We start from the raw sequence: 24,488 nt of genomic DNA on the forward strand, positions 1-24,488 counted from the left end.
TTTTCTGGTTCAAACGGCCGTGTGAATCATTCGGGCTGCATGTCACTCAACTAGCCATCGTCTTAGCCACGGCCGAGACTATGGAGAGAGCTATACGATATCTTGACTGGCTGCACCAAGGGGAACTAAGCTGTTAGCTATGTACTACATAGTCAGCTAGCTAGCTAGCTATTACATGCACTCGGTATTCGACATCTCATAGGATGACTAAACTATGTGGTTTATCCATTGAGCTTGGACTTTGGATGTCTGGGCATATAGTTGGGTCGTTGAGGATAATGTAGTTTGGTACAATACTGCCAACACACCAGCAGGATACTTACATACATACATACCTACATACATACCTATGTACATACAACAACAAAACCGCTTCCCATACCATACGAAAGTATGGACGTACCTCAAGTAGGGCGGATGGATCTATAGACACGTTACAGGTGGTGACACAAATCCGGGCTTTGCTCTTAATGCTCGCTGCTGCATGCAAGGAGATCGTCATACCTCTGGATGGTAGGTAATGGTAGGTACATACGGAGATACATATGCAGGAAGCCTTGAAGGTATCAACTTTGTTGGTATCGCACATAGGGGAGTTACCATACCCGGGCATTTGTTCGCGGAGTATTCCCTCGGCTGCAATGATTCTCTAACCGGGTAAAAATGCATAGTGGGTGTAGGAGGTATGTACGTATGTGTGTATGTATGTAGGTAGGTAGGTAGGTAGGTATGATAGGTTATAACGTGAATCGGATTAAACAAGACTCGTACGTGCGTAATGCAGAATGGAATTACCGATTGCCGAGTTGTTATTGAGTAGTAATATAGACGATCTATGATAGCGATCGTAAACAATATCCACATTGAGATAATGAGATAATGAGATAACGGGCTGTTCGCTGACGTGATAACCCTAGACCCTTCGGCATTACACGTCTCTCTTTTTACGGACTTGTCTATCTTGTACACGTGTTGGTGTAAGTAGGTAAAGTTAGTTATGCAAAAAGGGTCCAAGGAGATACGGGAGATATGCCTATGTAGGTAGGTATACATAGGTACCTACATAGACTCTCTGGTCCCGATTTAATATGACTAAAGTACATATCTAAGCCTCGATCGCCACAACTGTTGGAAGCCGCGAGGATCGCTTACTACTAGCCGGAGCGGCAGATTAAAGAAGACTGACGTCGGGTCGCGGATCACGGACTATACGGAATCCTAATCGAGTCGATGTGATTGTTCATAATAGCACCATGCGCCAACAGCATGGAAAACCATTCTTCGTATTGTATAATACATTAGGTACTACCTAATGTACAGTACATGACCCGGTCTAATGGATCTGCATAACAATCAAAGTTTACAACCTTAGTTGCGAACCGAGGCTACGGCGGATTTATGTTAGTACATTAGGTAGTGTCAATCATCGTAGGGCAGAATAACCCCTCCAAAGCTTGGCTGGCTAGGTAGGTACATTCCGGGAAGGATTTCATATTGCCGTAGAAGGTATCTAGGTACTTTCGTAGGTAGGGCTGTTAATAAGGTCAGGTGCCTAAACCAGCAGGCAGAGGCTGCTATATAGCTTAGGCACCGAAATAAAATAGAAATTACATAGTACCTAACCTAGGTAACTAGATAATACCTAACTACCTCCTACAAGTCCTTGGAGACCTACTACCTAGGATTTCGGAACCGAACCCTCCGAAATCCGTCCTTGGATACCGACGCCGAACCACTCCCGAACTCCCAGGAAAATTGTCTTATGTAATCATCGGCCGGAAAGTTTCGCAAGCGGCACGGCAACAGTGTAAAGACCGAACAGAAAAACAAAAAAAAATTACCTAACATCACACAGCTCTTTTCCATCCGAGGGCCAAACCAAACCCCCCGGAACGCACGGTTCGTTCAATTAAACACGCCAAGCCGACAAGGCTACCTATGTAACCTTGCCTTGCCGCGCCGTACAACCAATTCACCCCCAAAGCCTCGTGATAACTCCCCCCCCCCTTCCTCTAGTCAGGGATTCCAGCACCGCCCAGAGACTTTAGCCTCGGACTTCGCTGGTTATTAGCTGTCCGAAATACAGAATACCACGTATACAGAATACTACGTATCGCAGGCTGCGAGCTGCGAGCTTGCGTACTGCTTACGACTCTGCGGCGCGGCGTCTATATCATTCCTAGGACCTGGGTGGGTTAGTTAGTTATCCTACCCCATACGGGGGAGATTCACGCGATGCAGATCTTACCGCGCAGCGCCCCCGGACGCGGCCTAAGCCCCCTCCCTCTGCCTTTCGTATGCCAGTCGTGCCAGAGATCGCTGCGCCGTTTCTCGGTGACGTCACGCCGCGCAAGTGCTGCTACTGCTACTGCTCCTAGTACTCCTCCACCATCATCATCCCCACCTCCGTCCGGCTATGCGCTGCTGACGTCCCGGCGGCTGATCAGCCTTGCCGGTCCGGACGCGCCTAGGTTCTTGCACGGCCTGATCACGCGGTCCGTTGTTGACGAGTCCGGGGGCGCGGGCGCTAGACATCGGCATAACACGCCGGTCTCCTCTCACACCAGTCTCGCTGCCGGGGCGCCGGGCTTCTACAGCGGGTTCCTGAATGCGACGGGCCGCGTGCTGTACGACGTGTTTGTGTACCGGGACACGCTGGGGATCAGCGCGGACGCGGCGGACGGAGAGGCTTTTATCGTCGAGGTGGATGCCGCGCAGGTGCATACGCTGGCGTCGCATATCAAGCGATACAAGCTGCGGAGCAAAACCTCGTTCCGGGTCTTGGATGAGGGCGAAGTTGCCGCGTGGCAGGTGTGGGATGGGTCTTCTCTCTCCTCGCCTGGGAGTCCGCTGTTGTCGCAGCTGAAAGATAGTATCGTCCTGCCGGATACTCGTGCCCCTGGGATGGGGTATCGGGTCCTTCGACGCGGGGGAGCGAGTGGACTGGACGTGGACCTGGCGCAATGTGACGACGATGCGTATCGCGTGAGGCGGTACTTGCTCGGCGTAGCAGAGGGCCAGGCTGAGATACCGCGCGAGCAGGCACTTCCGCTCGAGGCCAATATGGATCTCATGGGAGGCATCGACTTCCGCAAGGGGTGCTACGTAGGACAGGAACTAACGATCCGCACGCGGCACCGCGGCATCGTGCGTAAGCGTATACTGCCATGTCTGCTGTACCCTCCCAATCCCTCTTCTTCTTTCTCTTCTCCGCCTGGAGCCCTCGAGTATAAGCCCTATATTATTTCCCACGAGGGTATACACGGGGAAGAGGGCAAGGAGGAATTATCAGCAGAGAACATCCCGGCGAACTTGAGCATAGGCAGAGACGGCGCCAAAGGCCGCAGCGCTGGGACTTGGCTTCGCGGGGTGGGAAACGTCGGTCTGGCGCTGTGCAGACTGCAGATCATGACGGACGTCGAACTACCGGGGGAGACGGCTGCCGGAGCACCGTTTGACCCGACCCGCGATGAGTTTGTTGTTAAATGGGGAATGGATGAGGAGGGTGGTGGAGGACAGTCTGTCAAGATAAAGGCGTTTGTGCCGGATTGGATGCGTGAGAGGTTGCAAGAGGGCACGTAGGAGTAGGTTGGCTTTGCTAACGGTTGCTGAATGGGTGGACTGTATAAATATTATACGTTCCTAGAGGACGTGTGTGACTATATTGCTATGAGATATTGCTCATAGCGTGAACTTGTATACTGTATTGTGTATACTAAAATCCGCTTCATAGATATATTGATGAATCTTCTATTTCAACTATTAGGTACATTATATATCACGAGGCATGCAAAGTCGGTAGCAAGCCGTGCCACAGGCTTGGAATTATCCCAATATTCGCTATTAAGAATTAAGACCTGTACTCTACGTTAGGTATTTTGAATATATATTCTCTCTATTCTAACACGTGCACTTCAAGTAGAATCCTTCCGATAGAAGGTCGGGGGGTATCATAACACGTAGTAGAGACAAAATCGAGAACAACGGCAGCTAGGTATCTAGACAGGGACACCTAATCCCCGTCGTTTAATTAGGTACCAACGCCATCAGCAGCCACAGAAGCAGCAGCAGCAGCAGCTTCTTCTTCTTCTTCCGCTTTCTTCTGAGCCTCTTTCTCAGCCTGCGCGGCACGCAGCCTAGCCATCGTCGACGCGAAGTCCCCTTTAGCCCTGGGCTTGCCGCTAGTGGAAGTATTGCCGTTGGTGGACGCAGAGGTGGAGAAGGAAAATGTTTTTGCTGTTCCCGACGTGGAAGTGCCTTTCTTTTCGTCAGCTTGTGGTCCCCGCGAGGCTTCGGGAGTAGGTATAGTCTCATGTGTCTTGTGCTTCTCATCGCCGTTCTTCCGCCCTGTCTTCTTTTCCTTCTTGGCTGCTTTCCGCTGCCGCGCCTCCTCTAGCCGTCGCTCGAGATCCGCGATCTGGTCATCATAGCCGCCGCCGTTCTTCGCTGGCGGCTCTGGGTCGATATCCATCCTCGACTCAGCTGCGCTCGAAGTATCTGGTGTTTTTCTTCGGCCTCCTCGTTCCTCCGGGTTTGGCGGCTGCGCCTTCTTCTGGTTCTCTTTACTCTCTTGTACCATTTGTTCTTTTTCTCGCTGCCTTTCCCTCTCCTCCGCTTCTCTCATTAATCTCTGCCTCTCTTCCAGACGCCGTTTTCCAGCTTCGACCAGTCGTCTCCTCTCGGCTTCGCTCATCGTAGGGCCGTCGTCCTCACCGCGCGGGCGCTTGATGGCCCCGCGCTCTCGCGCTTCGAGATCCTCTACCATGGCGCGTCGCTTAGAGTCCATGGCGCGGCGCTGCTGTTCGCGCAGGAGGGCGGCGGACCGTTGCGAGTCGTAGACCTCGCGCGCCGGGGCGTCGGACAGTACGTCCCGCGCTCGCTCGAACAGTTCCCATTTCGCCGGGTCGAAGTTGGCTCCTGCTTTGTCAGGATGGTATTTCAAGCTGCGCTTGCGCCTATGGATGGTACGTTAGTATTGTGATTTATATGCATGAGACTGTTAGATGAAGGATAGATTATGACGTACCAAGCGCGGTGGACGTCTTCTTTGGGCGTGTCAGATGTTACACCGAGAAGCTCGTATAGATCCTGCGTGGTCGCATACTCCTTAGCATATAATATGAGGTCGGACTTATCCATCGTAGTTGTTTTGCTCTTGTTATTCCCTGGGTCGGAAGGAGGGTGAAAAGTTGATTGTGTTATGAAGGTTGGAATCAATTGTATTAGGTAACGAGGTACCTAGGTACCTAATGTACTTCTTACAATTCCCAGCGAAAATTAATGGCCGGGTCTTGGCATTTAACCTCTTTAAATAATCAACGATTATAAAAACAAAACAAACGGTAAAATATATATAATAATAATATAATAATCTTAATTAATAATAAAAAAGGCTAAATAATCACTTTATATTTTGAATATAACACGTAATGTTGAACTCGGGGTAAAATGCGAAGGCCTGGCCATTAATTTTCGCTGGGGGCTGACACCCTGACGCCTTAAGGACTGCGACTAAGGGAAGAGATATAAGGTGTAGGTACTGTTGGAAGGTGCGATGCTTAAACGCATATATAGGTAAGATTTCTTACCACTAAAGTGGGGTATTAGAATTCCTTTCTAATACAACATCCTTTTGACCACCACGTATATTCCACAGTACCTAAAAAATGTATGTATTTTGTAAGATCTCATAACCTCACTTAACTACTAGAAATCTTAAATGCCTTAATGCTTAGGTATGTATCGTACTTTCTCACAGTTGCTATTACTAATCTGGAGGATAAGAGGTTATGTACCTAGGCACCTAGATATCTAAGTAATCTTCTTGATCAAATAATTGATCGATCAAGTCCATGAACTCCTTTCTATGCTGATCGGAAACCACCTCCTCCTTATCCTCCAGTACTTTATAGTAATCCCACACAAATTCCCAATTAACTAACTCCGATACAACTGGAAAACTATCATCGAGTTTATGACCGAATTCCCGTATTAGCTCCTTGAATAAATTCTCAAGTGGCTGCACAATATGCTGCCGAATGAAATGCTGAGCAGAACCTTTTTCGTTCTTCATTCCCCTATACTCCTTGAAGATTGCCTTGACCACATCTCCGTACTTAGACAATTTGGGATAATAATGGTTCATAAAGTAGGAGAACATATATTCATATCCCTCGACCTTGCATGTTGCAAATATTCCTGAACGGAGACGTGAGCAAACTCCACTGTCGAGTCCTTGTTTATCACGAGAAAGTTGCTTGTTACGCGCTCAATATATTTCTCAGTAATCCTACCTTCGGACTCTTAACTTTGTTTGTAGAGAAGCTCGTAAGTATCGTAAAGATTCAGCAACTGCTTCGATGAATCCAGCGTATTGGCGGTATTATTGAGATAGGTTGAGCTGGTCATATATCTGATCTCATCTAGGGACTTCCGGATATCATCTTCGTTGATAAAGTTGGCTATTATGGCCAAATGTAACTGTGTCCATTTGAATATGTTGGATTCGAGTCAGTATCTTACATTGATCCGGACGTATCAGTGCTAACTCACGCCCCTTTCCCGTGCTCAACTAAAGCATCGATGATATCTTTTCTTAGTTCATTATTTCCACCTAGGGGATGTGATTTGCTCTTTCTAGTGATATCTCCAATACCACTTTCTACAAATACTTGCAGGTCATTCGCCGTGTTTTCAGGTGTTAACATGAGATTTTCGCAAAGATTCGAATCGATCTGATCTAAAACGTCGACTTCATCCCGGCTAGAGAAAAAAACTTTGACCGTTGGGGTAGTCTTCTTCTGAAGCCGTTCCTCGAAGTTCTGAAATACATCAAGAAGTTCCTTCGGATCGGCACATTCATCAAGAGAGTCAATAATAATCGTGATGTGGTCGCTTAGGCCGAAAATCTTCCCCAGGCGGGTTTCGCATTCCTGTAGATTTAACTTCGGTGGTTCTTTATTCGGGTTATTTTGATCCAGAAAGTGTCTCCAGTGATACATTATGGGCTGGGTAGCTTGCTGACTCTTAGACGACCAGGATAGTTGGCGTACAATGGACGCCAGTACTTCCTAATGACTGGCTGCCAGAGCCCTGGGCCTTTGAACAGTAGAAATAAGCAACTTGGTTGTTTTCATGCTTAGGGAAATCCCAGGAATTCTGGAGAAATTTCTCGATGACTCGCGTTCTATCGAAAGTCCTATCGGAATAAGCGGTTCTTATATACGTAAAAAGACCTACGTTAGGGTAGTTTTCCCACAACCAACTGAAGTACATTAGGTTAGTGAAAACCTAGGAGGAATCTAAGTGGTCTGCTTACCTGGGCCGTGAAGCCACAATGATCGGAGCCCTTTACCCAGCGATGAGTCCCACTTCAAGAATTTGTAATTTTTGAAGATCCAGCTTCCAGTATCTGGGGTTTTAGAGAACCGATCAATTATATTTCTATAGTCGCCTAAATAGTCATGGCTTGACGTCCATTGAAGTGCGTTCTCTATTCGCTTATCATGATCTAAACGGTGGTTAGATGTCTGTTATACGTGTATGAAATTCGAACATACTGTCTCGTTCTCTTGCCTCATCAAAGCCCTTCATCTTATTATGTAGATCTCGAGTAACTGCATCCAATATGTTAGTCCCATATTATATAACTCATCGAGGGACTCCATCTGTCCTAGGCTAAATACACTTACGCTTAGAATCTATTATCTTGACTAGACTTTCACATTGCTCATCTTTCTCTTTAATCTCTTGCATTTTGACTTTCCACCCATCTACGTCAATAACTGTAGACCTTAGGACCTGCTCTGTGACCCCGTTTCGTATTAGCTGAGAAGTATCGGTTCTAGAATATTCATGGACCATCAAACCACCTATTCTAAACCTAGAAAGGAACATACCGTATCTCCGCCTCTGAAAATGTTTAGCCAAGTCTACTAGTATAATAAGAACTTCGAAGTATAAGTCAGGAAGAAGTTTCTCCAGTTGTTCAAGCTGGGTCTCGTTCTCTGCTTGATGTTTCTTATAGTCTTTTTCTCGTTCTTCATAACGACAGAGGAGAAGGGAAATAGATGAGAATGCGTTGAGAGCATCCTCATACGCCTCGTGGCTTCGAGTGGTAAGCTTATATGGGTTAGAATTACATCGAGTATCGGTAAGATGGTACTAACGTCTAGAGCAAGGATAAGCGGCACACATGCAAGTTTTCCATAGCCAGTTTGATCTAGATCTAGTAGTGGCTTTGCCTTTTCGAGTATAGCTTTGGCGTATCCTATGACATCGTGGAAGATACGCCGCCTATCCGATGGGGCTTTTTTGTACTGCACTGGGTGGCATGTTGATGCGTAAAGGCTGGCGTTGTGGCTGTGACTTAGTACAAGGTCAGGTTTGACTGGATATTATATAAATTAATATAACTATTGAGCAGAGGCTGAGCAATGTGGCATTGGCATCATCATGCATAGCTACCTAGGCGACCTCATTTGATTCACTAACAGGTAAATGACCGCGAGGGCTCCGAAAGCGTAGCAAAGACGAGAAGGAAGCGAAATAACAACTTGAGCTAATGATGAAGCTCGTAGATGCCCGCTTAGATACTTTCGAAGGGAGCTGAAGTTGATGTTTCTCGACGAGCCGGCGACACGGACTCAGAGGGTGTCCTCGAGGGGTTCAAGAATGTCGTTAAGACTGGGCTTTTCACTATCCTCAGAGACACCTTAGCCGGAGAGAGTTACGATAAAGCTTTTCGTCCACGTCAAACAGCAAGTTGAAAATTTTGATTAATAGGGAATAATACCTAGAGGTACTAACTACGATCTAGAAATGTGATTATCCGCGTGGACATGTATACGTACAAGTACAACTTTGCCACGAAAGGAGCGATTTCAACTCACAAGAACATCTTGGCATACATCTCTATATCTCAGTGGTAGACCATCGGAATGTGACAGTGGATGAATTGATCTACCTAGCTTCTGAGTTTGCCGGAGATGGCACTGTCAGCCCAGACAGCGGCTTTGAAAAATACGTAGAGATGATTACGAAAATATGGAATGCGCTTAAAATCATAGACCAGTTGACAATCGGGAGACAAGCAATCGACTACCCGGTAGTTAGCGGGTTACTCAACTAATGAGAATTATAGTGTCAGGTCTACATGGGAAATTCTATACATTCAGAAGCACGAACAAGATACTTCTTAAATTCTGTAATAGTTGTATTATTAAATATAGCCAATCAAAACTTGGCTATGCCGACGGCCGGCTTGTTTCCCGGAAGCTAGACATGGACTAGGATTAAGATCGACGGCATTCAGGGATCTTCATCCGTGCCGTACAGCATCTCCGTAATTACCCCACAGGTACCCGACTTTCGGTATATTTAGTATATTCAATGCAGGGATAAGAATAGCGTATGCCGGGCAGGCTAGGTCTACAAGCATCCAACGAATTGATTCTTCTGTACCTGTTTAAGACTTCATTAAAGGGATTATGTTTACTTGAAATGCCCGTATCCTCTAAGGAGAGAGAAAATAGTATAGCGGTGCCTTTTCTAACCATATGCTGGTAAAATGCACTACGCCAACGACTTGAATGTAATATATTAAGTTAAAGCTGAATTTCTTACCCACTATTATCCTTGATAGTAATCTGTAAAGGTGGCAGTGCGTCAGCCTCCATCGCGTTCTATGGTGATAGAATACGACCATAATAGATGACTACACGGGATTTATCTATAGCGTGGGTTTCAATACGTAAGAAGCATATTGCCGTTGTCTATTAAAAGGGCGTAACCTTCTGGTTCTCGAACGAGTCCGGTGATTTTATAACCTGCTCTCTCAGTGCTAATAGGTTAACCCATAGTTTTAAGACTGTTTATTTGGGCTCCATAATGTTGATTCCTAAAGGACTTGTTACTCTCACGACAGGACTCATCGCAGGTCTCCTGACCGAGCATGTCTCAGCTCAAAATGGTTGGCCAGCTCCCGAGGTCATGAAAGGCACAATTCCCAACAACCCTATCGCCCAGACATTAGACCCTGCCTTAATCCGGCGTCAATCGGACAACAAACTATTCTTATATACCACAGGCAAAAATGGTAGCGTCTGGACGGCTAGTTCTCTGTACGGTCCTTGGACGCACGAAGGCACAGCAAAATTCCGCGAGTATGGCGGTGCCCCTTCGATACATCGCGTGGGTGACACGTACTTCGTCTATATTAACAATCACGAATTCGAATATTCTACAGTTGGCGTGACAGATCCTGCCATACACACGTGGGCACACAACTCCAGTCTCCTCGTCGCTTCATCCAAGACGCTCGAAATTGGTGACTGGGAGTGGCACGGGCGCCTTGAGATCGATTGGGCGAAGAGGTACAACATCCTCGACGCCGCTCTCCTAACTATCGACGACGGAGGGAATCGTCGGAACCTTCTCACATTTGGCTCGTACCAGCAGGGCCTCTTCCAACTTCCACTAGCGGATCCGCCGATCAAGATCGCGGATGGTGCCAACAAGAATATCAACCACCTCGCCAACAACAAAACGTCGGCTTTCCCAACCGGTCCGACAGAGGCGGCTTACATCATCAAATGGCAGGATTGGTACTACCTATTCTTCTCGTCTGGCCGATGCTGCAAGCAACCAGATGGCCACTGGGTCGACAGGGGCGACGTATATAAAGTCATGGCGTGCCGCTCTAGGCAACCGGGTACCGGCTACGTCGATGAAAAAGGGGTCGACTGTGCTAACAACAGCGGCGGCAAGGAGATTTTGGGATCCCATAATGACATATGGGCTCCCGGCGGTCAAGGGGTCCTTGTTGATGACGAGGCCGGGGGACCTATTATATACTACCATTATGGTAAGTACTTTCACTATTACTCTTTATATGACAACGAGGACATAGACTAAAACTGTACGGTCTCAGTGCCATACAATGTTCAAAGCAAGACTCCTGCGAATGAGTTCCGCTTTGGTTGGAATAAGCTTGACTTCAGTTCCGGGTGGCCTGCGGTTGTTAAGGGGTCTTGAATTACTTAAATTTGTGATGGTATTTAGAATATTTATTAGTTGCCTTAGGATAACTAAACCAATAGAGCTCCTGCAGTGCATTGCTATGAAATTTAGCTCCTTATACGCCTTTGGGACCAACCTGAATATACCAACATTCAGCCTGGTTTAAGAGACTCGCTAAACAATCTGGAAACGACAAATAGGCAAGGACTTGATCTTTTCCAGCAAGCTCGAGGTTCTGAGTCTTATAAAGCTCTTTGATATCTCCTCCCAATCTATGATCCTCTTGTTGCAAAGTGAAGAGGTCTAGCCAGGAATAAAACATGAGTGAAGTTTCTGAATCTCCCTTCATTAGGTTGTTTATGTAGTCTGATGGAACAGCCAAGCCTAGTATTGACTGTCGGGTGAGGTAGATACTAAGTATGAAGTCTACCATATACTTAACTGGATCCTCGTCTACGCTTAGTATCTCGCCTACCCCGCTGACTTGATCTATGAAGTACCCCGTGCAAAATAGAGTTGTCGGGGTAGCATAGCATACACTTTTAGTGGCGTCCTCGGACTGGATGCGTGTGACTTGCTTCTGGAAAAGATATCCATCCAATGTCTCCCGATCCGACACCTTCCTTGCTGAGTTACAGGTACGATGACTTGCGTTAGAGTAGACAAAGTCAAGAACCCAGGAGGGACCAGAAGGCTCTTTTCCATCGCGAAATGCGGCTTCGCAGAGGCTCGTCCTGATAGAGAACGGTTTTTGGTTGACTAAAATCCGCTGTCGTTTCATCTTCGCCCCAGACGTATGACATGGCTTCTGGGATGCCATCATGTAAACTGCATAATACCGAAAAGTTACATTCCACCGGATCTTCTCCAATACCGCAATGGATCTCGAGGACTCTGACATCGGCTGTAGAGGGATTAAGCGCTCTTGAATACTGATAGCTGCTCTTTGGCGAGTTGCCTTTTCGGGATCTTAGTTCACTTGTTTTGGTGGTCGTTGTAAGGCTTTTGACCTTTTATATAGATCACGCAAAAGTTTGAGGCGTGTGGGTAGGGAAGGTACCTCCTAAGGTATTAGATTACAAGATGCACGCGGTCACTAATAACATATATTATAAATACTTTTGTTACTAATAGTGCATATAGATGTAGGTGAATTTCATGATTATCGGAGGATATATGTGATAATGATGGATGGTTTACGTCTAAAGGGGGCGAAAAGGATTTTGAGATATGCAACTATGCTTCGCGTGGCATTTAGGACAAGGCAAATCACCGATTGCCCGCCTCAATTAATATCTTGATATACACCTGTGATGGGCACGAGTCTAGGAAGTAAGAATGATATGTTACCTAATATACCTCAGCTGCCTGCTACTTTGCCGCATAATGTTACATCACCTTACTCCAATCACAATCGCTTTTTAATAGCCCTATGTATAGAGGGTAGTAAACGGGCAAAACCTTTATACAACATCTGGGGCTATGTGGCTCGCGGTCAATATATAATACATGGCGCACTTTCGCGAGTAACAGGCCCGAGAGAAAACTGGGACCTAACGGACGCCAATATGAAAAGGGGTTGTGGTCCCATTTATCCGGCCCGAAAACCAACGGGGACCCGAGACCGGGGACCGCTGATAGGTAAGACCGTTCGTGTTGTCTCTTACATCGGAAGTACCTATTTTGTTTATTTATAGTTAGCTCCCCTAGTAGTTACCCACCACGATCTACCTAACATAGCCCTTCGGATCTACGTAACTAGTCGGGAAAGTATAATGCATGCCGCCGAACATCGACAGCTTTCCAAAACTGCAATGCTAATTGGAATATTCCAACAAGCATAATGCGTTATAGCTCAAATCGCGAGCGCATTCGACAACCCACCAGATAAGCGATGTGATACTCAAACATTCTTAGTAAACTGATACACGTTCGTTGCTTTCCGGAACTCGAGGCTCCTAGCACCCTTAAAGCTAACACTCCCCAATGTGTGCGAGTTTCTACAGAGCCTCCATCTAAAAACAATTGTTCCCGATCAATCATTTGCTCCCGAGTCTTAGATCATATCAGAAGGCGCGGATTACCGGTAGGACGCTTATTTCCCTTTTCATAAAAGTATCCGGTCTCGGTAGTTGAAAAGTCTGGCCAATCAGATTGCGAGAAACCTAAAAATCATTCCCTTTTCGGAACTTTTAGCGTACCCTCTATTTCTAGCTAGATTATTTCTAGCTAGATTAGGGGCCGTCAAAGTCTTATGTAAATAGTACTAACTCCAGATGCGGATGGTAAACGGTTAACCTATGGTCTTCTACTCCTATCGCAATGTTACCGACTAAGAGTTCTCAGGCCACCTGACAGGGTTAACTAATCTGACACGACCTAATTCCATATGATCCAGGAATCCAGGATCATAGATAATCTAGGACCCGAGAGCAGGGTCACATCGCATTGAGTGAACCACTTATAGGCACCTGGGCACCTGAGCACCTCAAGGCTTGAGGTGCCCCAGCTGTCTGAGTGCCCTACGATAGATAGATGGAATATTGTCAGTAGTTAATCCAAGTATACACCTGGTATTAGATCCATATATCAACGTTGTTACCTTCAAACCAAGATCCCACCTCGTTACACTGTCATTCACTGTATGTCTTGCATACTGTCAGATTAGTCAGCCATGTCAGGTGACCTGAAAATCCCTAGTCTCATGTAAAATAGGTAGCGGTGTAACACGCGTTCCCACGATTTTACCTCAATGAATCAGATCATCAGGAATATCATCAATTAGACCTCATATATCGCCCATTCAGTACGTATTAGTTGTGTGACACATACCTACCTGTTACCCAACCTAGGTTGTTACGCGGATGAATAGCTGACTTAGGTATGGGATAGCCAAAGACAATCCTCAAGTTTACCACTGACGCTATGGTGTACATCATGGAGTTCGAAGTGGACGGTGGCTGTCGAGGCAACGGCTACAGTCACGCCGAAGGAGCTGCCGCTGCGTGCCTCATGACAAGAAGCTCCTCTTACTATACCAGGACGCGACGCCTAGATGCTACACCGCAGTGGGCGACGAGTCAGAGAGCCGAAATTCTGGCCATTATCATTGCTCTAGAATGGGCGTTGGAGAAATATGATGAGTTGGAATCAGAACCCAAACTAGCCGTCTCGATTAAGTCAGACTCTAGGTACGCGGTCAATTGCATGTCTAAATGGGTCTACAAATGGTGCAATAACGGATGGATAAATGCAAAAGGAGACGAGGTCGCGAACCGAGATCTAATTGAGGAAGCCTCTGACCTGGACGATCGTGTCAAGGAGCTGGGGACTGTTGACTATCTCTACATCCCAAGGGCGCAGAACACAGAGGCTCACAAAGCCTGCGATGAACTTCTGAGTGGCGAAGAAGACGCTTCGACCGGATATAGCTCTGACGGCTTCTGGTAACATATTTTCATGTCCGAGCGATGGATGGCCTCTCTTCTAGGTGTGCATCCTCTCGCACTCTTGCTGCTTCTTGTCGTGTTGTTAGTTGTGACAGAGCTGTCTGAGACCTGCTCTTCTAGAACTTACAAGTTACCCCGAGCATTAGGCTACTTCAATGAGATTCAAATAATCAATTTTATATTAATTTCATATTGAAACGTGGGGCTACTGAATATGCTGTCGGCTTATATAAGGACACTATCAAAATGACAATAATAGATCGGGTCGTTCTTGATGATGCCCAAATAATCAGCCAAACAAATACCTCAACAGACAACCTGAATAAGGTTATATAATACCTGGCACAGATTAAACCCGATCAACAACCATCCGAAACAAAATTCTATTCCAATATCCGTAACCCTTGACAGGCAATCAAAACCTATCGCGAGGAAAATGATTACAAGTTCAATGGAATGGCCAACTTCGAAGTTCGAGAAGAAGAAGAAGAAACGAGCGAAGCCCTTCTCACATACGGTGACGGCAAGAAGTAGAGTTTTAGAACCCTACACGTACATATATAATACCTTCTAGAAGTAAATGGATTCATCTGGTTAGGATTGACCAGGCCCCGTCATATCCCAGCCTTCTGGCTAGACTTAGCACATTTTACGCCGGCCCTAAATAGTGCAGATCTATTTGGCAGGAGAAACCTTACAGGTCATATCTGAATCGGCTTAATAACCGAGTCCCTTTCTCCCTTAGTTATCAAGGTAATGCAGTTGACGATGTTCAGAGAAGGACGTGTTAGTGCATTAATCGCGAACAGCTCCTAGCACTTCTGTCAGAGATATCCCTTGATGGATGTCATACGTAGAGTAAATGTTGGAAGCAGCAGCGAAGCTGCTATATAGTAGCCGTGTAATACTATAAATCTATTAACGCTTAACCTTCTATCCTCTTTCGAAGGCGCTTCGCGCCCTTTATATATCTGTTCTATGTAGATCTATACCTAATTCATACTAGTCTCACTTGTCCCCTGACAACTTCATAGAGGCTTAAAAAGTGTACTGTTGAGCATCTGGCATGGGAATCTATATCCTAAATGCGTAATCGTCAAGAGAATTAGTTTATCTATCTCGAGTTCCCTCCTATTAGCAATGATTCTATCAGACTTACCGTCAGGCCGCATTTTTCCGCGGTGATGCGGGATGAAAATGAGTGGATTATCTGCCCGTTTTATGTTATCCTATTGGATATATCTATTTAATACTACTATCAGCGACTATTTCACCTCGAGCTAACGAGTCCAAAATCCGGCTTGTCTCGTACCTTAGTGGTGCACATACGGAAATAAATTCATAACTCAGAGATGGTTGGATTTAGCCACAAGGCCCTTTTAGCCATCTCATTGAAATGGGCTTAGCTACAATATCATTTAAGTGACTCATAATGAATTTCGCAAGAAGTCATATAGTTGACTGTGTCGTGAGTAGACTTCGTTAAAGGAATAATCCGATCTTCTTCTTTGCAGCATGTATGCAAAACATGACATCATGATGGACAACGTATAACTAATGAATATGAGACTCATGAATATATGTTGCGTGTAGCATTAGATGGGTAACCTAACGTTGATCCAGAGGACTGAACATGAGTACTTTGAGTGATTTGGTTGACTACATGAACTGATTCAAGAGTTCAAGGAGAATCCTGAGTAGTATACACGTTCTTGCCAAGGTGCCTCGTGCTGTAACCAACATAAGTCCCCTTGATCACTCATTTCAGTAGTCATCAGTCTAGCTCTCAAGATAATATCTATTTAAACATGCCCGTATTGGGTATTCGTCTACTTCCTATCAACATCCACTTTCTATTTACGCAAAGTACCTTTTATACTCACAGCTTACGCACAAGCACGGTAGAATCAACATAAAACCAACTTTAATTCGGCAATTCCCACCATGGACAAAATTCAGAGACTACCTAAGTTCGCTATTATAGGCGTCAATCATCTCGATCAGTTAGTCGAGGCGATTTCAAGACTTGAGTCCGGCATTGTCGACTACCCCTATCGTAAAAATCCCTTGATTCGCGTGGAAGAAGAAGCTGTTCGAGCACATCTTGGAGATATTGTAAGCGCAAAACGTTCTCTCGAAGGCGCTGCGACTGAGGAAGAAAAGAAGTCCCCGGAAGAGAAAAAAGTCAACCCTTACCTCACTAATATGAGAAAGATCAGTCTCGCACTAGCCAAGTTGGAAAATATAAAGAGACGTTTGGAGGAGCTCATGGCATGGAACTTCAGCGTGAAAGCTAGGTACAGTAGGTGATTATGGCAAGTTTTAATGAAGAGAAGAAACCAGTCATTATTCGTGAGAGTTTTTTGTACTCGCAAGCATCAAAAGTTTCACGGCTAAGGGGCGAACATTAGCATATTCATAGGTCCCCTAATTGCATTTATATTCTAAATTTCCCGTTTGAATGAACTTATGTTACATGAATTAGGTAATAGGTATGTTATTCGAGCAGTGACGTACAGAAAGAAATATGTTTGTATTTGATTTATTTAGCAAAGTCCTGATGTTACAAAAGACACATTGGTGTCTAGGTCAGGAGTAAAATTACAGGACGTTCGGTCTTTTCCCTGGGTTTACTGAAACAAAATTCGCATAAGTTAGGTAAACTGCGTATGAGCCAATACTCGAGTAACTCAATGTGATAGCAATCGTTAATATGCAGTGATTCATATATCAATCTAGCATAGTACAAATCACCCAAGTTCTCGATATCTGAAAACTACCCCGTAGATATAGCTAGGTAGTTGTTGTGTCCCTTAAAGACTAATTCAACCCCTCCCCCCCTGAAGAATATTTTACGCTTTATTTCCATTTCTCCTATAGGTTAGGAACATCTAATTTGGTTTATTTATTTAGACATTGTTCTACACATTTCTTTATTAAATACGCAACGGCCAGATGATGGAAGAATGTAACAGTCGGTGCTTGTAGCGCAATAGTACGGCACTAGTTTCGTGGTGAGTAAATTATGATAAAGGCATTCATTCGGTCCTGGGACAGGCTCATTGTCCAGATAGATTGTAACATAGGTGTTGTTCTTCGCATTGTCTTTGTGCTACGGTAATGTGGTGTTTGCCCACCCAAGGTACAATATATAATAGAATCCTGGCCGGATATTTTCCTTCCTACCAACCATCACAATCTTCTAAACAACAATAGTAGTACATTGCAACTCGTATTGCCCACATTTTGCAGAAATCTATTAAAGCGTAACGCAACGTCAATCCCCACCATCATTCGCAATGCGGACTCATATTTCAATTCCGTATTTCGAGATCGAGTACGCCCGGGATATCGATAAGGTTCTAAAGCATCTCTTGCGAGTCGAAGACAGCCTTTCCGAGAGCACCATGGAAGCGCTTATGGATGTTGAACAAGATGAGTATATTGAGGACGATATCCGCGATGCTGGTTGCGTATTGCGTCTACTTTTGAGTATAAAGGACGAGTTTAAGGACGATCCCACCGCATTTAACAAGATCGAAACATCTATTGAGAAGCTACGGTATATCCAAAGAGAACTGCTGAATATACAAATCAGGAACTCCAGATTGAGAAGGGCTTCGAACCAAGGTGGGCATCGTGATAATTCAGATTGCCTATTGGCAGAAAGGCTGTTTTGTACGAACCTTCAGGAGTGAGTATCGGGGCCTCGGGAACCAAAGGAGAGATACATACTATCCACATCTGTATATCAATAGTTTGATTCCCAATATATTTTATTCAACAAAGATACTCTAAGATTCCTAGTCAGGGCATAGTTCAATATATGAACATATGATATGATATTGTTGTGAACGTACGATGTAAAGGACTGTAACTACTGTTAATATACCAGGTGGTTTACCCCTGATGCTGAATAGGTAAATTTGTCTGAATCTAACCCCTATATCTCGTTTACATTTTATCTACAGGGTTGACGGAGTTGAAAGATAGACTTGTATAGTCATTGTATATTGTCATTATAGCTTCTAAACATAAGACTTCGTACTGCTACAGAAAAGTAGAGTTTACATATTTTCCGATATGCCGTAACGTCACCCGGAATGTAACTATAGGAAGTCACATGCGGCAAAGTCTTGATAGACTAAACCTCATAATCACTCTTACTGGACCTTGGTTCGGATGAAAAGCCATTCACCCGAATCTCCATTCCATAACCGAAAGAGTGACGATTATCACAACTGGGAGGTGGATTATTTATCTAATGAATAGGCACAAATTACTTTAAAGTTACTATTATTCACAAATAGCAAATCGCTACGCTATTGGTTATAGGAAGTAGTAGTAAATGAACAAGTAGCCAATCATGCTGTAACCCAAACCAACCTGTTCCTGCGTCATTGGCGTCGACGTTGAGAGAGTCTCGAGTCGATACCCAACGTCGACACCACCATGACCGCAAAGTTTATAAATGGTGCGGAGCGGCAGATAATAACGCAGAGTCCATGCCACGTAAGTGACAACAAGCGAAGAACATGATCCATTCTGTCCTGCGTCCTGCCAATAGGGACGCTTTTAACGAGCATCGCTGCGCATAAGACCCAGTGCGAATAGCGTATTCTATTCGCCCCTCGGCATCATAGGAACCATCGCCGTCTCTGTTGCAGAAAATGTCTTATACACAGCCCAAGCCATATATCTATACTTCAGGAAGAGTAAAAGTCAAAAACGCTCGGCCCAACGCCATGGAAGACCGCCGCGGTAGCGCTGCCGACTCCGGCAGCACCATATCCTTCTACGCTACTCCTGCTCAGAACCCACAAACAACCGCTCGTCCTCAAATATGGATGTTGCGCAGAGACCCAGACCTCGGAAGCGATTGCTTCTCTAAGCGGGACTCTATCGTGATCCGGGACAGCGTCGCATACCCCTCCGAATCGAGCTTCGAAGACACGATCATCAAGGGCACGGCGCAGACGGGTCAGCGGAACCCAAGCAAGCCACAGCTGATCGACCTCGATCATATACGGCGCAAGATGCGGAGCGCAACAACGCGGCGGGGGTCGCAGCGGAGCACCAGGACAGACACATCCACCCTGTCGCTAGGGTGTTGGCTTTCCGACATGCGCCCCCCGGAGCATATTATGCTCAGCCCCATAACTAGCCAGCGAGCTGTAACGGAGATGTACCACGAAAGCCAGAGCGATATCGTACTGCATTCCAGAGTTCGAGCCTCTTCCCTACGGGAACGGGAAACGACGTTGCGATTTCAAAGCGGAACACGAGGCGGGCAATCTAGCGAGACTATTGGGAACACTCCCCACGAGAGCGAGCTATCAGGTTACACCCTGACACAACATGGTCTCCAGCCCAAGCATAGCTTCATGCGCGCGCTGTGTTGTCTGCCATATTGATTTGGGATGCTGGAAGCCCTGGTTGGATTGGTGGCATTGGAGCCGGCGAGCTCCGGAGCGTAAATACACATGCAAATCTAGGGAAGAGAACGATGTAGGTGTAGGCGCTACGAGGCGCTTTATCTTGAAAAGTTAGTTGACGGGCTAGTGTTATTTGTCATGGAAAAGGGGTATTATGTCTACTCTCGAGGGGTGAATGGTGCGACTGTATTTGGTACTCCGAGGCGTAGCCGGGGATAAAAGGGGTCTACGGCGTTGCATTTGATGGTCCTAACCGGCTTTAAATTGAGAAGAAACTAGTAGCAACAATGGAGAAGATGTTATTTCGAGCTTTCCTCTTCTCATACCATCTAGTTTTCCGACCCCGAAGCTGGTTTTTGTCGCCTTTTCGCCCAGTTAACGATAAACTGAATATCTATATCATGTTGCTCCGCCGGCACATACATCCATCTGTTATTTTCTGCACTCCACCCTCTGTTCGGGAGGTAAGCCTCCAACATGTAATAGTTGTCTCTGTGAAATGGAAAGTCAAAGCTCGGCGGTCCGCTCTTCTCTAAGAACAAGTCTGAACCCGACTCCATGTCTTCTTTCGACATGCGGAAACGCCGTCTCTTATTACCCTTGTTCGCAGCGTGACGACTGATGGACCTCGCCGTCGAGTCTAAGTGAGCTTCCAAAAGCCGTGCGTGCCACAGTGGACTACGCAGGGCTTTGCGCACAATAGCCGCGTTAGACTCCATCAGGCTTTGATTCCAAGTCGGATGCTTGCCTCGTGGAATCATGGGAATAGGCTCTCCGATATCTAGGTTTCGCTGCCAGTGAGCGAAGTCGACAATCAAGCATAGCGCCGACCATCGCAATAAGCATGTTAGACAGGTGCATATTTCCGAAGGATTCGGAGATTGGATGTGTTGATAAGGCTTCTTATGGATGACGAGGAGCTCCTGTCGCTCGGGACTTTGAATAACCGCGTGAATACTGGGATTGATATTCTCCATAAGCACAGGCAATCTAAAGCATTTATCCAGGCAGACGTAGCGCCAACTAGTGATAGCTCTTGAAATCCGGTGCTCCTCTTGGACAATGAACTGACGGAGGGCTCTATTAACTCGTTGTAGATTAAAAATATCGCTTGGACGAAGTAGAGCCAATATATCTAATACGAGCTCATAAGGCAAGCTCAAGAGATCTTGCGAATCGCGACTGGGCTTTTTGACTCTCTTTGCCTGCTTTTTCCGAGCCCTCTCAGTACGTTTTGAGCGAAGGGTGAGGGCTTCGGTCTTATCCTCCAGCTCGCCCAATTCTTCATCTTCGGATACCTCAACTTTCCGCATGATGTGCGTTAGCTTCTATGCAAATCCCTTATCCTTCGTTTTTCTGCATGTGGGGGGATGATGATCACGGGATTGAATGTTTATGTGTGTATAGGAGTGTATGAGTGGAAGCTAACCTAGGTTGTTGTGCCTTGATCTTCGGAGTTAGGATATGCCAATTAACGTTATCGCCACAGGTACCCGTTGCTACTAGGTATTCATAAGTCGCATATTTATTAACACAATAAACCCGGTAGTCTCCTATCGCTGGATTACAAATACTTTAAATGAACTGATTTAATTGAGATGTATGATGTATAAGTCTTAGCATCGTTTGATACTAAGTTGTAGTATGTAAGGATAACAAATTGATATACTCCCGAGTGGTATTAAATAAGAAATACCAATCATAAAGCTGACGGGTTTATGATATGAAGCAGTGTAAGAACTACTATCGGAGCTTTGATGTTGGATTGACTCTGTATTACGTAATAGAATGAAAAGGAATGCAAGTAAAGACTGTGTTCTGATTGGTTGTATTAAGGTAAGAGAGGAGGGGTTCCCCCGAGTGGGGAAAGATATCTATTGTACAAACGCGCGGGCTGTGCGCGGGCGGTGTGTGTGGGCATAACTCTGGTCACGTGACGAGGTCACATGACCGTTATCCCAACATTTGAAGAGCTTCGGGTATATAATAATACGCATGCTACAGCCGAGGGGTTGCTTTCAAATATCAATCCTAGTTTCGGGCCCAACGTGAGAAGAGCATTCAAACTTTTTCAAGAACAAACCAATTCTTTCTACTTAACTACAAAGAGCTTTGCAGCTACAGTATCTGCACTATGACTATCTTCCATGTTGTCTTGTTCAAATTCAAGGACCTTGTGTCCCCGGAGGAAGCCAAGGCGGTAGGAAATCCATAATAAATAAAAGCTAACGTATGTTAAGGGACTAACCTTGTGTTTAGGCTTGCGCCAGGATGCTGGCTCTAGGACCGAATTGCATCCATCCCACAACGCAGAAACCCTATGTGAAAGTACATGGTGGGGGGAAAGATAATAGCCTGGAAGGAAAGCAGGTAATATCTCGTATCTCTTTTATGTATATAAGCTTTTTTTCGGCTGACAGTTTTGGTAATACCAAATAGCTTGGAATGACGCACGTATTCGTCTTCGAGTTCGAGTCGGACGAAGACAGGGCTTATTATCTTCAGAAAGACCCAGCTCACATGGAATTTGTTTCGAGTGTTATAAACTTACTCGACAAACTTCAGGCTGTCGATTTTACCCCGGGTGAGTTCTAAGCATTGAGATGGCAGGATGGAAGCTTTGGGGTTTGTGAAAGTCGGGGGAAAGCGGGCGGGTGGAGTCAATAAACGAAATGACGTCGATTTGATTGGCGTCTAGCGAAAAGTGGAAAGGCGCGTACGCTAGAGCCAATTAAGATTAATTATAGCCCTACGTCATCTCCCACTTTACTAGCTTAGCAAAGCTACCTACCTCTACATATGTATGGATTACATACGGGGTCCTGGGGTTTGTAAGGTAGGCAACTACCTAGGTTAGCAGTATGTACAAACGTTCACTACATACAGATACGCAGGAACGGAACAACCAATGTTCATCTATACCTGTACCTATCTACGTGACCTGATTGTAAGGTTCTCTTCTACTACAGACAACAAAAGAATTGCTCATTACTCACCATCATCTCCGATTTATACATCCGTAATTTCACCAATTCAAAAACGAGGAGGTCCGTCTTCATTACCCACCACGGTTAATTAAAACAAAGAAAAAACAGTTTTCTTCTTGATACGGCCCTTGATATCCCCCCACCCTACTTTTCCATCTTCGTAACAAACCACCGTCAGCCCATATTTTCAAATCGTCATCGACCACATCTTAACTTCGCAGCAAGGCGCGCATATAACGCGATACTTAACATCGCATCCGTTGCAATTGACACATTCCATTGGCATATTCTAGCTTAACATATACGAAGATAAGCAAACATGTCGCAGCAGCAGACAGCTCCCATGCTCATCAACATCCCTCCCCCACCATCTAACCCAGACACTCCGAGCGATATGCCGTACGTTTATCAACATCAATCTTCCTCCACGCCAACTACTAACTGGAACAATCTATAGCGGTACTCCTACCAGCACAACTACATCGCTCTCAGCCCTATCAACCACAGCTATCAAGGATGGCCACCGAGGCAACGCCTATCACGGTCTCGCAGGTTTCCGAGGCCACCAACACCAATCATCCACAAATAGCCTCGAAGCCGAGCGCGCAGATCGCATTAGTCGGCTTGCGGGCCTTGAGCGCGTATCCACCCTACGCGCCCCGAACCAGCAGCACAGCGGCAGCCCCAGCCCCGCCCAGATAACCCCCATAACTAGCGCGCAACAGGCAAACGCCCTCACACCCGCGTACTTCGATTCGAACGGGCAGCCGACGGCGATGACTAAGATGAGCACGGTTGGCACTGCGTCCGCGACGGGTAGTGTCGGGGCGCGGACTACTACGGAGGGGGGCGACCGGTTCGACGAGGAAGACGAGGACGAGATGGACGCGGAGCTGACGGAGGTCGATGATGACGGCGATGGCATTAGTATGGATGTGGATAGCACGTCCGGTGCTATGGATGAAGACATGGCGAGCCGTTCGGTTAGTGGCTTTGAGGATCGCATGAGCGACGATGGCACCGCGAGCCTCGTCGGTTTTGGCGAGGGCGCCAACAGCACCGTTAGTGGCCCTATCTATCACAGAAGGCCGCTGCCTGGTGCGGCGGGGATTTGGGGTCTGGAACGCAGTAGCTCGGGACTGAGCCAGGAGGCTATTACAGCTCGAAGTCGAGAGATACGCGACGTGATCGCGAGCGATACCCCTGTCAGTGCGACGGCCGCGGCCGAGACACGGCAGGCGAAGTATGTGGATGGCGTTGCTGTAGATGGCGGCGGACACGTTGGTACATCAGACGATGACGTGTTTGTCGACACTACGACGCGCGGACCTATACCGGTTCAGCCGGGTCAGCCGCGGACAAGCGCTCTTAGAGAAGGCGTAGGCGGTCCCGCGACACGAGAGGCAGCAGAACGTATCGTACGAGACCGTCTCGACGGCGGCGAAGGCGGGCGCGCTCCTATTCTAGGGAACTCGAAGGAGGGAGATAAGTTAGGAAAGTTCTACTTCGAAGAGAAGAAGTAGGGTTGGACGTCAAGATCGTTCGTTACTGATCACGTGGGCTGGACTCTCTGGTTTTGTGTTATTGCTCTTTTATGT

The 24,488-nt window shown here is 46.3% G+C and overlaps 11 protein-coding genes across 11 annotated transcripts; 7 read left to right on the forward strand and 4 right to left on the reverse strand.

The window, feature by feature from the left end:
- The first annotated feature begins 1,586 nt into the window (after nt 1-1,586).
- On the forward strand, nt 1,587-3,849 carry F4813DRAFT_371043 (Aminomethyltransferase folate-binding domain-containing protein). Its single transcript, XM_049244570.1, has one exon. It carries the CDS (start codon nt 2,236-2,238, stop codon nt 3,580-3,582), a length of 1,347 nt encoding a protein of 448 aa, XP_049096421.1. The 5' UTR covers nt 1,587-2,235; the 3' UTR covers nt 3,583-3,849.
- F4813DRAFT_209645 (uncharacterized protein) lies at nt 3,807-5,270 on the reverse strand. Its single transcript, XM_049239641.1, has 2 exons — nt 5,027-5,270; nt 3,807-4,955 (listed from the first exon to the last, which is right to left on the reverse strand). The coding sequence occupies exons 1-2, from the start codon at nt 5,137-5,139 to the stop codon at nt 4,031-4,033; spliced, it is 1,038 nt and encodes a 345-aa protein (XP_049096422.1). The 5' UTR covers nt 5,140-5,270; the 3' UTR covers nt 3,807-4,030.
- Nucleotides 5,271-6,354: 1,084 nt separating this feature from the next.
- F4813DRAFT_398980 (uncharacterized protein) lies at nt 6,355-9,677 on the reverse strand (the record flags this gene model as incomplete). Its single annotated transcript, XM_049248112.1, has 8 exons — nt 6,355-7,198; nt 7,240-7,264; nt 7,319-7,510; nt 7,560-7,616; nt 7,692-7,805; nt 7,899-8,121; nt 8,169-8,361; nt 9,625-9,677. 8 exons carry the CDS (start codon nt 9,675-9,677, stop codon nt 7,027-7,029), a joined length of 1,029 nt encoding a protein of 342 aa, XP_049096423.1. The 3' UTR covers nt 6,355-7,026.
- Nucleotides 9,678-9,990: 313 nt separating this feature from the next.
- F4813DRAFT_382683 (glycoside hydrolase family 43 protein) lies at nt 9,991-11,034 on the forward strand (the record flags this gene model as incomplete). The annotated part of the gene is made up of 2 exons (XM_049245844.1): nt 9,991-10,864; nt 10,931-11,034. The coding sequence occupies 2 exons, from the start codon at nt 9,991-9,993 to the stop codon at nt 11,032-11,034; spliced, it is 978 nt and encodes a 325-aa protein (XP_049096424.1).
- A 100-nt stretch (nt 11,035-11,134) lies between these two features.
- On the reverse strand, nt 11,135-11,839 carry F4813DRAFT_392712 (uncharacterized protein; the record flags this gene model as incomplete). The annotated part of the gene is made up of 1 exon (XM_049247313.1): nt 11,135-11,839. One exon carries the CDS (start codon nt 11,837-11,839, stop codon nt 11,135-11,137), a length of 705 nt encoding a protein of 234 aa, XP_049096425.1.
- Nucleotides 11,840-13,758: 1,919 nt separating this feature from the next.
- F4813DRAFT_371047 (ribonuclease H-like domain-containing protein) lies at nt 13,759-14,666 on the forward strand. Its single transcript, XM_049244571.1, has one exon. It carries the CDS (start codon nt 13,945-13,947, stop codon nt 14,467-14,469), a length of 525 nt encoding a protein of 174 aa, XP_049096426.1. The 5' UTR covers nt 13,759-13,944; the 3' UTR covers nt 14,470-14,666.
- A 1,746-nt stretch (nt 14,667-16,412) lies between these two features.
- F4813DRAFT_392714 (uncharacterized protein) lies at nt 16,413-16,778 on the forward strand (the record flags this gene model as incomplete). The annotated part of the gene is made up of 1 exon (XM_049247314.1): nt 16,413-16,778. The coding sequence occupies one exon, from the start codon at nt 16,413-16,415 to the stop codon at nt 16,776-16,778; it is 366 nt and encodes a 121-aa protein (XP_049096427.1).
- A 2,435-nt stretch (nt 16,779-19,213) lies between these two features.
- Nucleotides 19,214-19,882, forward strand: F4813DRAFT_392716 (uncharacterized protein; the record flags this gene model as incomplete). Its single annotated transcript, XM_049247315.1, has 1 exon — nt 19,214-19,882. One exon carries the CDS (start codon nt 19,214-19,216, stop codon nt 19,880-19,882), a length of 669 nt encoding a protein of 222 aa, XP_049096428.1.
- A 175-nt stretch (nt 19,883-20,057) lies between these two features.
- On the reverse strand, nt 20,058-21,303 carry F4813DRAFT_209732 (uncharacterized protein). Its single transcript, XM_049239644.1, has one exon. The coding sequence runs from the start codon at nt 21,214-21,216 to the stop codon at nt 20,233-20,235; it is 984 nt and encodes a 327-aa protein (XP_049096429.1). The 5' UTR covers nt 21,217-21,303; the 3' UTR covers nt 20,058-20,232.
- Nucleotide 21,304: 1 nt separating this feature from the next.
- Nucleotides 21,305-22,714, forward strand: F4813DRAFT_209757 (stress responsive A/B barrel domain protein). The gene is made up of 3 exons (XM_049239645.1): nt 21,305-22,103; nt 22,163-22,273; nt 22,343-22,714. Exons 1-3 carry the CDS (start codon nt 22,038-22,040, stop codon nt 22,496-22,498), a joined length of 333 nt encoding a protein of 110 aa, XP_049096430.1. The 5' UTR covers nt 21,305-22,037; the 3' UTR covers nt 22,499-22,714.
- A 495-nt stretch (nt 22,715-23,209) lies between these two features.
- F4813DRAFT_392719 (uncharacterized protein) lies at nt 23,210-24,413 on the forward strand (the record flags this gene model as incomplete). The annotated part of the gene is made up of 2 exons (XM_049247316.1): nt 23,210-23,289; nt 23,348-24,413. 2 exons carry the CDS (start codon nt 23,210-23,212, stop codon nt 24,411-24,413), a joined length of 1,146 nt encoding a protein of 381 aa, XP_049096431.1.
- Nucleotides 24,414-24,488: the final 75 nt, after the last annotated feature.

This window comes from Daldinia decipiens, assembly GCF_022478715.1.
Source record: "Daldinia decipiens strain CBS 113046 unplaced genomic scaffold F4813scaffold_37, whole genome shotgun sequence".
Lineage (NCBI taxonomy): Eukaryota > Fungi > Ascomycota > Sordariomycetes > Xylariales > Hypoxylaceae > Daldinia > Daldinia decipiens.

Excerpts from the sequence above, each read along its gene's own strand:
- F4813DRAFT_371043 (XM_049244570.1), top strand. The coding sequence starts at position 2,236 with ATGCAGATCTTACCGCGCAGCGCCCCCGGACGCGGCCTAAGCCCCCTC.
- F4813DRAFT_209645 (XM_049239641.1), bottom strand. The coding sequence starts at position 5,139 with ATGGATAAGTCCGACCTCATATTATATGCTAAGGAGTATGCGACCACG. Across the intron at positions 4,956-5,026 it reads GAAGACGTCCACCGCGCTTG|GCGCAAGCGCAGCTTGAAAT; the intron begins GTACGTCATAAT and ends TACCATCCATAG.
- F4813DRAFT_371047 (XM_049244571.1), top strand. The coding sequence starts at position 13,945 with ATGGTGTACATCATGGAGTTCGAAGTGGACGGTGGCTGTCGAGGCAAC.
- F4813DRAFT_209732 (XM_049239644.1), bottom strand. The coding sequence starts at position 21,216 with ATGCGGAAAGTTGAGGTATCCGAAGATGAAGAATTGGGCGAGCTGGAG.
- F4813DRAFT_209757 (XM_049239645.1), top strand. The coding sequence starts at position 22,038 with ATGACTATCTTCCATGTTGTCTTGTTCAAATTCAAGGACCTTGTGTCC. Across the intron at positions 22,104-22,162 it reads CCCCGGAGGAAGCCAAGGCG|GCTTGCGCCAGGATGCTGGC; the intron begins GTAGGAAATCCA and ends CCTTGTGTTTAG. Across the intron at positions 22,274-22,342 it reads ATAGCCTGGAAGGAAAGCAG|CTTGGAATGACGCACGTATT; the intron begins GTAATATCTCGT and ends AATACCAAATAG.